The 12,984-nt window shown below is 52.2% G+C and overlaps 1 protein-coding gene across 1 annotated transcript in view; it reads right to left on the bottom strand.

Annotated features, from left to right (window-relative positions):
• The window catches only part of ETS1 (ETS proto-oncogene 1, transcription factor), a 77,052-nt gene extending 64,395 nt beyond the window's left edge, over window positions 1-12,657 (bottom strand). The window contains exons 1-3 of the mRNA XM_038161676.1: window positions 12,512-12,657; window positions 5,542-5,624; window positions 3,167-3,311 (exon numbers count right to left, since the gene is read on the bottom strand). Of these exons, the coding sequence (XP_038017604.1) occupies window positions 3,167-3,311; window positions 5,542-5,613 (217 nt within the window). The 5' untranslated portion in view covers window positions 5,614-5,624; window positions 12,512-12,657. The remainder of the gene's footprint in view (window positions 1-3,166; window positions 3,312-5,541; window positions 5,625-12,511) is intronic.
• Between the last annotated feature and the right edge of the window lie 327 nt (window positions 12,658-12,984).

The raw sequence follows: 12,984 nt of genomic DNA, 5'->3' as shown, positions 1-12,984 counted from the left end.
TGTAGCTCATCTCCCTCCTTCTGTAGGCTGCCTTCAGATACCGGAGGGCTGCTCTGACATTTGCCCAGAGTCTGCTCTTCTCCAGGCTGAGAAAATGCCTGCAGGACTCTGCCTTGATGACAGACTCCCTGTGCTACACTGGGGGCTCAGACCATTCTTCTTCTTGGAATTGTGGTGGCATGCTCAGCCACTGTTGATTGTTCTTCATTGTGGTACAGGTAAGAAAGAGCTGATTGCTTTATTAAAGACACACTTGAAATGATAAGAGCTAAATTTTAAAGCAAAATTAGTTTGAAAAAAAATTCCTAAACCTGTGGCCAGTTACCCCAGCCCAGCAGAGCAGCCGGCAGCTCCCCTCTGGATGGCCTTGTTCTGTCACCTCTGGGCTGGGCCTTTCCCTCCTGTGGTGATCCCTGGGCACTGACATTCCCAACACGTGCACCACACATTGTGGTACAAGCTGACAAATAAAACTGACTTCAGTCCATTTTCAAATGTTGGCCTTTCAAGACAAAAAACTTCACCCCTTCTTGCTTTATCTATGAGCTAAACCCACATCAGGCTTTCATTTATCCATATCACAGAATAATCTTATCAGCTTCAAGCACAGTGTAAATAAACTTGTTCAAGCTTCAAAGGCAAAGCATCTTCCCTAAATGCAAGCAGCCCTCAAACTCTTAGAAATGTTGTGGGTTTCTATTGCAGGAGGATATATTCACACTTGCATTTTCCTTGTTGACTTGTTTCTTTCACCATCATCAAGACCATGAAAACCAAAATAGCCTCTGGTGCAGCAGAAGAATAGATGACAAATGGTTTTCATGTGCAGCTGAGACACAAAGGAGAAATGAAAGGCTGTTCCTGGCCCCATATACAAATAAGAGTTTCCTCTCATTTAAAATTAGAAACGGCTCTAGACTGAAGAACCAGCAACATGAAAAAACAAATCAGAGAAAGAACACCTTGCATTGCAACAGGAAGAACTAAAAAGCAATTTTTAGGTATTGCAAGAGATCCAGGGGCCTGTCCTGCTCATCCCAACTCTCTAAAAACTGGATCAAAACCTGTGGAAGACAGCAACAGCTTGGATTTCTTTCCTTGGCTTCACTAATGTTTGAGGCAGGCTCCAGCCTCTGCCACAAGAAAGTTCACAGAGCCATGGTGGAATAAGGAAGATCTGGGCTGCAGATATGTTGGTCCCTGGAGAGAGCACTTTCATAGAAAATGGGAGAGGGTTGGGGAAAAAAACCCTAAAAAAACTTTCCAGGCACTGACTTGCAAAATGTTTGAGCAAATCCAAATGCTGCCAGGGCAGATTTCATCAGAGCAGAGCTGACATCATGCTGAGAGAGGTCACTCACAGGAGTTGAGCAAATAGCTGGAGTAAGGATGCCTGGGAATAGCAGAGGAGCTTTGCTCCAGCCACAGGCACAGCTCTCTGCGTCCATCTCCTGCTCACACTCAAGTGCTCACCAAAGCAGAAAGGAAAAAACCCAAATGCCTGAACCTTTGCCAAGGAGAGATTTCAAACTGTACATTTGACCCAGCAGTCACTATTCTGCTGAGCCTTCAGCTGCAGAAAGTCTCTGAACATCAGGGCTCTCCCTCCCCATCAGCGAGCACCACTGAGGAGCAGGAACGCTCACAGGAGAGTGGCACATGCCACAGGGGAGCTTGCACAGGATTTAAGTGCTTCAGGACAGGCTCATGTGGGACTGAAGGGAAACATAAACTTCACCTTGGCCCTTGGCAAAGGTCATGTTGTGAAACTTGAGCTCTTTCTCTTGGTTCTGCGGCCGGGCTGTGCCGGGGGTACCTGAGCCCTGGGCTGCTCCCTCCTCACCCAGCCCAGGCCAGAGAACATCTGCCCTGCCAGCTGCTGCTCCCGGAGGCCTGCAATCCCAGGCTGGGCTGGCTTGCATGGGACCTTAAAGCTCATCTCGTTCCACCCCACCTTCCACACCACAAGAAACGGCCCAAAGTGCAAGCTCAGCATAAAAATTCATCTGTTGGGGCAGGAATCAGATACTGGTGCTTTTCTAACAATTTCCGAACTACGAAAGTGTGGGAGGAGACATCAGCTAGGCCCAGGCAGGGAAGGCATTCCCTAGCCCCAGGCAGGGAGTTGCTTTAGCTGGTGGCCCAGCACAGCCTCTCCTCTCCAGCTCTGGTGACTACCAACCTCCCAAGAAATCAAAAAATCCCAGAACTGGGTTGGAAGAGACCTTAAAGCCCATCCAGTGCCACCCCCTGCCATGGGCAGTGACACCTTCCCCTATTCCAGGTTGCTCCAAGTGTCCCAACCTCAGACACTCCCAGGGCTGGGGCAGCCTCAGCTGCTCCGGGCACCCTGTGCCAGTGCAAAGCATTGAGTTACAAGAGACCCAAAATTACCAGCAGAGTGGAATGGGAATTTAGGAATCCCTGTTTCCTTGCAAGCTTCCATGTATGCCACTTTGCAAAGTCACTAACCAGGAGCCACAACACCAGTCCTGCAAATACAGGAGAAATGCAGAGGGCGCAGCCAGCAGCTTGGGGTGCACCCTGCCCACAGGATCCTCCCAGAGACCCCAGGAGCAGCAAGCAGGGCTGCTGCCCCCACATGCAAGAGAGGTGCACACAGAACTCCAAAATTCCAAAAACCAGCAAAATCACCAGCTGAAAGGGGAGAGGAGCCCTCCCATACCACGGCAGAGAAGAAGGAAGCTCCCACCCTTAAGCATCAATTCAATAGGTGGACAGTAGATATAAAACCCCCATATTTAAGGTTTTTTTCTGCTTTCTGGGCCAGTCTTCACTGAGGGAGCCCCTTAACACCACCCAGGCAGGTACCAACCTGGTGATGCTGTGCCTGAGGGTGGCACTAAGGGCAAAAACCCCAGTAAATGAAGGCAGGACTGGGGCACAAAGCAAATCTGGAACAACACTTGGGGGGGACACGACAAACAGAGCCTGGTGAGGATTCAGGCTCCTTTTTCCAGCTGAGGCTGCTCTGAGCCCCCCAGCACAGGGAAGGCGCCACCCCCGTGTCCTACCCGTACCACTCCTGTGTCCTACTGTGCCACCACAAATGTCCTACCCATGCCACCCCGTATCCTACCCGTGCCCCCGCCGTGTCCTCCTCGTGCCACCCCGTGTCCTACCCGTGCCACCATAAATGTCCTACCCGTGCCGTAGTGCTCCAGCCCGGTGGGCACCTCCTGCGTGGCGGGCTCGTCCCACAGCAGGCAGCAGGGCCGGGGCTGGCAGCAGGAGGCCTGGAAGCCACAGGTCACCCAGGGATCCTCGCAGGCGCCGGGGACGCTTTGTTTCTGGAAGGAGCAGAGGAGAACTGTCAGGGGAGCGGGACCCCAAAATGTGCGGGGGGCAGGGGGGCTGCCCCCAAAATCAGGCAGCGAGTCCTGCTCTGGCAGATCCCAGCTCATCTGGCTGAGGAGTGTTGGGATGGGGCCAAAAAGGGCCGCTTTTAAACCAAGATGAGGAGAAAAGTGAAGGTCAGAGTGAGGCTGAGCTTGGCAGGATTGCAGCTTGGGGGTCTCCCATGGGGACACCCTCTGTGGCAGGGGTTTGTTCCACTCCCCACAACTGGGAATGTCACTTTCAGGCAGCAGGAGGCCCCAAAGCCCCCCAGAACCTGGGGGGGTCACCAGGGGGTGCAGAGCCACAGCCCTGCCCAGGCACTGAGGGGTAGCCTGGACCCAGCTCTCATATTTATGTTCCTCTTCCTATTTATAGGGATATTATTTGGGATTATTTTCTTTATATTTGGGTTATGTTGGTTTTATTGGTGTGTCCACAGAGATGTTTATACATGTGGTGTGCACACATGGGTATATGACTTATACACCTCATATGAAATGCACAGATGCATACATCATTTATATACCATAATGTATCATTACCAAAGATTACATAATATACATATTATTATGTGTTAACACACAATGCACTATAGATGTACTGATTATATGGGTGATACAAGAATTTATACATGCACACCTATCTAATCCTAGCTTATAACTCTATATAAATTACACATTTCTTTTTATTATATATGAAGCTAAATTTATACTTTATAAAGAAAATACACTTACTACACATAAATGTAGAGGTATTTAGAAACAGATTTGTTTAGATTGGCAACAAAGCTTTAACAAATGATCCTAGGATATAATTTTCCTTTTATTTTGCACACACTTATTTTATACATTTATATTTATGCATATATGTGGTGTGTGCATATATGTATATTTATTATGTGCATCTGTATATACATATATATATATATATATATATATATATATATATATATATATTTACCATGGACATACACACATATACATATATACCATACAATAAATACATTACATTTAAATGTTTGTCTCCCTAGAAGAGGACAATACCATGCACATACCTATAAATAAATGCAGGATGTTTGAATTTTTTATCATTGTTACCATTTCCCTGCGGGGGAATAGATTTCCTTGATGGCAAATCAATATTTAAAAGCCAAATGCTTGCTCGGAACCATTTAAAGGAAAGCTGTGAAGCTGCCTTGGGAATATTCCATGGCTCGGGATGGGCTTTTTTTCCCAGTTTGGGGAAAATGTTGGGTTTTAGCACAAGTGCTGTGCAGCCTGAGGTGTCAGCCCAGAGCTTATCTGACCTCTAACGCTCAGCAGTTCTTTGGACAAATGGTTAGAAATGCCACTTCTCTAGGTAGAGATCTGATTTCTCTGAATATATTTCTCTGATTTATTGAAATATGGATCTGATTTTCCTAAAAAAGGCTCAAATCCCAGGATCACACCAACCTGTCCCAGGATCACACTGCAACCTTTACTACACACAACCACCCATCAGCTGCAAACAGACCAGAGCTGGCTCGGGACAGGGAGCACTGGAGTAGTCTCAAAACTCCAGAAAACCACGGGAACCTCTCCCAGTCGCTGCCCTGCTCGGTGCTGGTCCCAGCGGTCCCAGGTGAAGGGCAGCAGGGGGAGCAGGCAACGGGACAATGCTTCCCCTGACACTCCTCCCAACACCAGCGCAGGAAATCCAACCCAGGATCCCATTTCCAGGGGAGGTTTGCAGGCTCCAGAGGGTCAGAGAAGCTCTGGGTAAACACTTGGAATTCAGGACTGAGCTACCTCAAACCTTGGATCCTCAGGAGATGGCACCGAGCTGGGTCGGGGCTGGAGAATCACAGCAACCTGAGAGCAAACTGCTGGGGTAGGAAATCAGCCCCAGTTCCTGTCTTTTACAGAGGCATGGAAAGGTTTGGATTGGAAGGGACCTTAAAGACTGTCTCACTCCAAGCACTGCCATGGGCAGGGACACCTTCCACTATCCCAGGCTGCTCCAAGCCCTGTCCGGCCTGGCCTTGGACACTGCCAGGGATTCAAGGGCAGCCACAGCTTCTCTGGGCACCCTGGGCCAGGGCCTGCCCACCCTCACAGGGGTGAATTTCTTACTAAAATCTCATCTCTGCCCACCCTTATTCAGTGGAAGGCCATTCCCCTTGTCCTGTCCATTCCTTACCATCATTCCAGGCCGAGCCAAAGCATAAGGAGCTGCGTTGCCGATGGTTGTGTCCATATAATAACTCATCATCTCGGAGATGCCTGCAGGAATTGAGAGGCATTAGATTCCGTGCCATAAAAACTGACAGCACCAGCTCAATCCATGCTTTCCACAGCTGTATAAAGCTTGGAGCAGACTTAATGAGCTTGGAGTCACTTTCATGAGTTTAGGCTGGAAAAGTTAAGAGGAAAAACACTTGGATTAATAGGAAATATTGTGATTAGAGGGGTCGTACCAACAATGCAGCACCCAGATGCAGGAGTGTAACCAGGGGAGAGCCTGACAATGGGGAATGAATTCATGAATGATCACCTGCAAGCTGAGGGAGCTGCTCTGAGGGAAGATGAGATCATATTTCCTTTGCTGGAGAATTGGTGGGAAATTGTTGCCAATTTTTTTCTTTTGAGAGAGAAAACAAAAAAAAGGCAGTTTGTTGAGATCAACACCTTTCCTGTGAAAACTTTGTCAGGTCCAGTCTGTCTCACAAAGAACTTTGCAGCTTTCAGGACACATCCTCTGGTTTTGCACTTGAGCTTAGGTTCCCCTCGCTGAATGGCTGCCTTGCAGTCCCACATGGCATTCCTCACTCGGGATTCACTCTCCTGAGCAAGTCCTCCTGCCAGAGCTGCTCATTAGCTGGATTTTCCATCATCACTGAACCCATTTGTGTGGCTGAGGCGGAGGAGCTGCACTGTGGCTCTGTTAGCAGAGCTGTGGGTGTTTCTCCCTCTCTCCTTGCAATGCCAATGGGAACGCAGGGCCAAGGCACTGTCTGTGTTTTGGGGATGTGACCCCAAGGTGCTGGGAGGACAGAGAGAAGGGGAATAGCCTGGGCTGGGCAGGGCTGGCTCGGGCAGGGTGGGCCCTGGAGCCTTGGGCTGTTCCCAGCCTGGTGATGCAGAGGAGCTGCTGTAACCTCCCTAAGGACACAGCCCCTCCTCCTGCAGAGCCTTGGGCTGTGGCCACTGCAGCTGCAAACACCTGGCTGAGTTATCTTACAACAAAATCCCAGAACCATCCGGTCTGACCCTTAACCTGGCACTGCCAGGTTATCCCAAGGGCCACTTTACACATGTTTGGAACACTTCCAGGGAAGGGGACTGCACCATGCCCTGGGCAGCTGTGCCAGTGCTTGGCAAACCTTTGATTGAAAAAGATTTCCTAATATCCAACCTAAACCTCCCCTGGTGCAACCTGAGGCTGTTTCCTTTACTCCTATCCCTTGTTTCCTGGGAGAACAAGGAACTCCCCCTGGATGCCCTCCTCACAGGGAGTTATACAGAGCCAGAATTCACAGAATCACTGAGTTGGAAGAGACCTTCAAGATCATCGAGTCCAGCCCAGCCCCAACACTTCAGCTAAGCCATGGCATCCAGTGCCACATCCAGGCTTGTATTAAAGAGGGCCCCCACAAGCCTGCTTTTGCTCAAGCTGGGCCCCTTTCCCAGCTCCCTTGTCAGACTCGTGCTCCACGTGTTTTGTGCTCAGCTCTTCTCAGCAGAACCAGCACACCCACATCACCTCCAGCCTCCACTTCTACCCTGGACCCTTGAACACCTCCTGGAGGCCCTGGGATCCTGTCCCAGCCTTCCCCCTGGTCCTTGCCCGGGGGCTTTGCTGCTGCCAGAGCTCTCTGCAGTTCTCCACCCCCGGGGAACGGCAGAGCTGCTTTGGCTCTCACTCAGCACCTCAGCAAACAGGGACCCCCAGAGCATCTCCCCCGTGCCCTGTGAGTAATGGCCCAACACAAAACACCTGCATGTGCACGGTATTAAATTATCATCATCATTTCCTGCCGGTTATTACTAACTCTGCCTCGAACACCAGCAGATTTTTTGTTTTTTTCAAACTTCTCTTTTTTAATTCACAAGACTGAAAACTACCCCTACGTGGTGGAAGAACAACCAACCTGTTTCTCTTTGCGCTGTACCCAAAACCACACCGAGTGCGAGTTAGTGTGGCTGAGAAGCCTTAACTAATCTCGGCATCTGTGCACGCCCTGCCAGCCCGCCCTAACGAGGCGTTAAAACGCCTCGGCTTCAGTCTCCTGCAGCTGGGGCAGACAACGTGCGTGCAGCCCATTGTTGCAGCCTGGCTGAGCACACAGCGTTTGGGCTCCGGGGACCTTAAAGCTCAGTCCGTGCCGTGGGCAGGGACACCTTCCACGAGACAAGGGTGCTTTAAGCCCCGTCCAACCCGGCCTCGAGCGCTTCCAGGATGGAGCACCCCTGGCGTGAAGGGCATCCCCTAACGCCGGGCAAGGCGGTCCATCCCAGCCCACCACACACCTGACCCCGACCTTCAGCACGTGGAAACCGTCTCAGGCAAACACGGGCTGGCCTTGCCCTAAAGCAAAGGTTGATGCTGCCAAACAAAGCGAGACAGACAGGGTGGAGGCACAGAGAGAGCGGGGGCTGTTCACCTGCCGCGGTGACACCCACGTGTCCGGGGGTGAGGGCTCTCAGCCCAGGAGCAGTCAAAGAGCAGCCCCAGGAGCAGTCAAAGAGCAGCCCCTGCTCTCTGCTTTGCAGCTCGTGCAGCAGCAGCTGGGCTTGCTTTGGGGTTTTCTCCCCTTTGCTGGAGGCAGCTCGCTGGCAGCAGCTCTCGAGAGCGCCTTCACGCCTCGCTGGCTGTCCTTTGCATCTTTCTCAGGCTGAACCTTCCAGCAAGGCACCGCACGCTGCTGCTCGAGGCCGTGGGTGTGCGCTGAGCTCAGCAGCACCAAACCCATCCTGACACCCGGGACAGGCTTCATGCAACAAGGAATAGCAATAGGATGCAACCAGAGCTGCAAAGCAGCCCCAGCAGCTCCCTCACCAGCCTGCAAGAGGTGAATTAGCATCTCTAGACAGCAGCTCAGAGACATTTAGAGCCGGTTTGCTTTCTGGTTTCTCTTCCCCTCCAAACTGAGCTGTCAAAAAGCACAAGAGAGGGGCAGGAACACAACACAAAACTCAGCAACAATTTGCATCCCCATCTTTGTGGGTTCAAGAGAAGTCCTGGTTAAACACAAATTAAACCAGTTCCCCAACCTGATGCAGGCTTTGTGGGTGACAATGGTTAAAGGGCAGAGAAACACAAGCTGGAGGCTGGGAAAAGGACCTAGAATCATGGAATCCCTGAAGAAGGAACCCCAGAAGAGACCATCCCTAGGCCCCACTATGGATGGCAGGGATGGCACCCAGTAGGTGACACACCCTGCTGGAAAGGCAGGTGAGCAGATCCTGGGCATGGAATAATTGTGCTCTGGAAAAGGAGACAGGGACAGCACAGAGGGAGCTCTGCTGTGCTTTGTCCAGGCTAATTTTAACAGAACTTCCACCACTTCCCGGAGGAAACTACTTCACAGCCCAAAACGTCTCTCACTGTCAGCAAGTTTCCCTGATGGTGAGCGATATTTTGCTTCTCTTCAGCTTCCTCTAATAAGAGCCCAAGGAGTTCCTCCCCTCCCCTGGATGCTGTCAGGGAGCAAGGTTGAGCTCCATTCTAGGCTGGAGCTCTCCAGGCAGGTAATTTGGCTGATACTGAGGAAATCACTGCAGATTTGCATCAAGATAATCCAGAGCCACAGCTTGCTGAGAGCTGCTAGTAAATAGAGGGGAATCTGAACCATTTGGTAAAATCCTTAATGATTTAACAGCTTGACTTCAGACTTATTGTTTGCTCTTATTATTCCTGTCCTATTGAGAAAACATGTGTAGGAGAAACAGCATTTATTTTGGGACTTGATCAAGTACCAGCCAAAGCTATTATACTCTTGGGTCATTTCTAAACTAAATTAAAATTTAAATTTAATTTCAACATCCATCCCTCCTCTTTTACAAGGTTGGGGTTTTTTTAAATTTTAAGTCAATTACCAAGATTGGTTTAAAAAGAGAAAAGCTTTTTGTGTTCATGATTAACACACACCCCCTCGCAGAAGTTGGGAAGGAGTTAAAAATGAATATTAGAATAAAGTGAGCTTTGTCTGTTGGATATATGAAGACACTTCACAGTATTTTCATGCAATGTTTTGATTTTATATTTTTTTAAGGATAGGCAGAGGGAAGTCAAGCGATGCCACAGTGACTTCCCAGTGGCAGAGTCAAGTCCCATCTCAGTTTCCCAGTTTAATGCTCCATCCATGGCTCTGCTGCAAAGTCCTGAGGCTCGCTCAGACTGTTCCCCAGTTTCTGAGCTGCAGCACCACACTCAGCTCTGTCCCACATCCCTCAGCCCCAGCTGGGCTCCAGGGAAGGTGACACTGCAGGGTGGCACACCTGGGACAGCCACCAAACACTGCTCAAGTTCTTTCCTCCATCCCAAATAACCAAGAAAATTCCTTTTCCATGGGGTCTGACGAGAAGCCAGGAGGATGGGGCAGCATTAGAGGCCCCACCAAAATATTTCTGGCTTAACGAAGGCGAATCAAGGCTTTAAGATCCTGCAGCAGCCCCTGCCACACCCCCGCCGTCCCCGGGCTGCCTGCTGACCCGGAGCTGCCCAGTGATAACCACTTCATTTTTGCATCGAGCAATAATTCATCATCTTTGAGGGGGTGGGGCAAAGAGCCGGTGGAAATGACATCCTTCCGCCAGGCTTTAACCCTTGGGATGCGGGCGCTTTCCAGGCCGCCTGCCAGCCCGTTCCCAGGGGAAGAAGGTGTTGTTGATCTGCTGGCATCTCGGAAACCTCCTCCCGTTCATCAGCCCCCGGCACCGCTGCGCACAAGAGGAGCATCCCTAAGGCAGGAGCAGCGGACAGGAGCGTGCTTTCTACACTTACAACCACGGTTTGACCAGATCGGCCGCACTAAATCCCACATTTCTTATGATTTTATAACTTCAGAGCGTTCGCACCCGTTTCCTGCGGGGCAGGCGGGCGAGGCAGCAGGAGGTGCCGCGGTAAACAATGGAGCAGCAATGGCCCTTCTGCAGCCGCCGGGAACACTCCGGGACGGTGAAGGGCCGGGAGAAGGGCACCCGGGGAAAGTGAGGGGGCGAGGCCGAGGAGGTGAGCCCCCGGGCCGCTGAGTGCCGGGGCCCAGCGCTCTGGAGAGGATGGGGCAGGGGCCGCCTGGCAGCGCATCCCCGGCCGCTCCAGCGCGGGGTCCTCCCTCCCCCGGGGCCTGTCAGATCTGAGCGAGAGACGAGGGCATCTCAAGAGCCTTCCCGTTTGGCTGGACAAGCCCTGCCTGGGGTGGGTGACAGCGGCCGTGGCAGAGTGCCAGGGGGGCTAAAGTTTGGCCCGGTCTCACAAAGCCCTGGCTCTCTGTGCTCGGAGTAAACGGCTTTTCTCTACATTTCTCCTGCTCTCTGCTCACCCATCGATTACTCAGCTGCTAATTAAGCTAAGATAATGCCCCATCAGCAGCCCCAGCAGATGCACGGCGAGCTGACAGCGCGGGTCAGGCAGGAGAGGGTTTAGGTGGGATGCCAGAGCTGTTGCCATTAAATCACCCGGCTCTGCCCCGCTCACAGCAGCCACTGGAACTGCAGGAGGATGTGAAGGGAGGGTTAATTAGGTCAGCTGTTGTTTCACTCAAGAATTTGCCTCTGTGAAGCAGCAGACTCGCAGCACAGTGCCATGGGACAGGCCCTCAGCTGGGGCAGAGCACAAGGGGAATGAAGGGGATCGGTGTCCCACTGTTCAGAGAGGGATCCCTGCCCTCTCACACCTTCCCCATCTCACAGAGCCCAGCCTCTCCCTGGCACAGCGCCTTGGGCAGGGCTGGACAGCCCAGCTGGGAGTCCCCCAAGATCCCTGTGGGACCTCCAGCAGGACACCTGGAGCAGCCTGCCCCAACCCACTCTGAAATTCCCACCAAACCCTGCTCTTCCACAGGGCCCCAAACCTGGGGGAACGTGGGGTCACCTTCTGTTTCTTTGTCCCTCAGCTTGGGAAAGAGGTTTGTGATCTGGAGGGGCACACGGTCCCTCCCCCAAAGCTCTGTGGTGAACCTGAGGACAAGGGACACACGCACATCCCAGTGCTGGGGTACAAAAAGCACCTCGGGCTTCCACATACCCCCAGCCCCTGGGCGAGCAGAAAATACCCAAGAAGAGCAGGCCTGCCAGGACGTTATTGCCACGGCAGGCAGGGGAGGCTGCACACCCAGCAGAGCAGGAGGCAGCAGGAACAGGCTGCGGCAGGAAAGCAGCGCGGCCCCAGCCCGCAGCCCCAGAGGTGGCAGCTGGCAGCGCAGGAGGGGAAGCTGGCGGTGCCTCCAACACCAGTGAGTGGCCACATGCACAGCAGTGATTTACAGACTAACGGGAAGGGGAAGGCCTTGCTGGGCTCCTCAGGGACTCACAATTCCCACTGCCTGGGCCGGGGGGCAGGATTCTGCTCTTCCCAAGGAATGGCAGCACATCCCTGCAGTTGACACACTGCAGCTTCTCCCAAAGGCAAATGCTGGCACCTGTGGCACTCTGGACCCTTTAGAGGATGGCATCACCGTGGAAAACACCTGGAGGGGTCATAGCAAATCCTTCCAATCATCCCTGCAAAGCAGGAATCAGCCCCAGGTCTGCCTGTCCCTTCCTGGGCACTTTGGAGCTCCCCTCCCTCACAGCAAAACCAAACCGAATTACACCAAAACTGAATTACAATGCAGAACAGCAAAGGAACTGCAAATTTAATTCACTGTACTAATGCCAGTGCATAGCCTTCCACCTCTATGAGGAAAATAATAATGTTCTCCTATATCTCCATACAAAATTTATGTACCAAATATATATATATATATAAATTTTTAAAGGGAGGCATCATCTGAGACATTTGCAGAAGATCCTGTAGTAGCAAATACACAAATTAGTTACTGGGTGAAACTGGAAATTGAGAGAGGAAAAGTAAATCACCACAACCCAAATCTGAGGTGTCCTGAAAATGTCCCCAGGTACCTCCAGCCCCCGAAAGAGTTCAAAGCGCCTCTTCCCCCACCACTTACGGCTCAGCTGAGGGACCCGGAGAATTGCTTGATATCCTCCACGGCTTCCCACACTCGTGTCCGCTCTCCTCCCAGCTACCTGGTGCTCTCCGCGCTGGAGCCGGGGAGGATGGAAATACCATAGTGTTCGAGGCAGGGCTGCTATTCAAAGAGAGGGGGAGTGGTCAGCCCCGCACCCAGGGCGCTGCGAACGCCGCCAGCCAGGAAAGAGCCACCTCTGGCCGCTGTCACGGCGCTGGGGAAACAAAACAGCCGCTGCTTGGAGGTGGGGATGGGGACAGCCCCTGCCAGCCCCGCCGTCGGTGGCCTTTGGCTCCCGTGCCCTGGAAGCCCACCCGAGGCTCCAGCCTGCCCTCCCAGTGCTGCTGCAGCCCCAGGGCCCGTGAGCGGAGTTTATTCCTGCCCAGGGACCACGTGAAGGCCGGCAGAGCACGGCCAGGTGAGGCTGTGGCAGCCCTGGCCCCAAACCCCAG

The sequence above is a fragment of the Motacilla alba genome, chromosome 24 (assembly GCF_015832195.1).
Source record: "Motacilla alba alba isolate MOTALB_02 chromosome 24, Motacilla_alba_V1.0_pri, whole genome shotgun sequence".
NCBI classification, from domain to species: Eukaryota; Metazoa; Chordata; class Aves; order Passeriformes; family Motacillidae; genus Motacilla; species Motacilla alba.
Note: the sequence above shows the minus strand (reverse complement) of the source record. Positions and strands in the feature narration are given on the sequence as shown.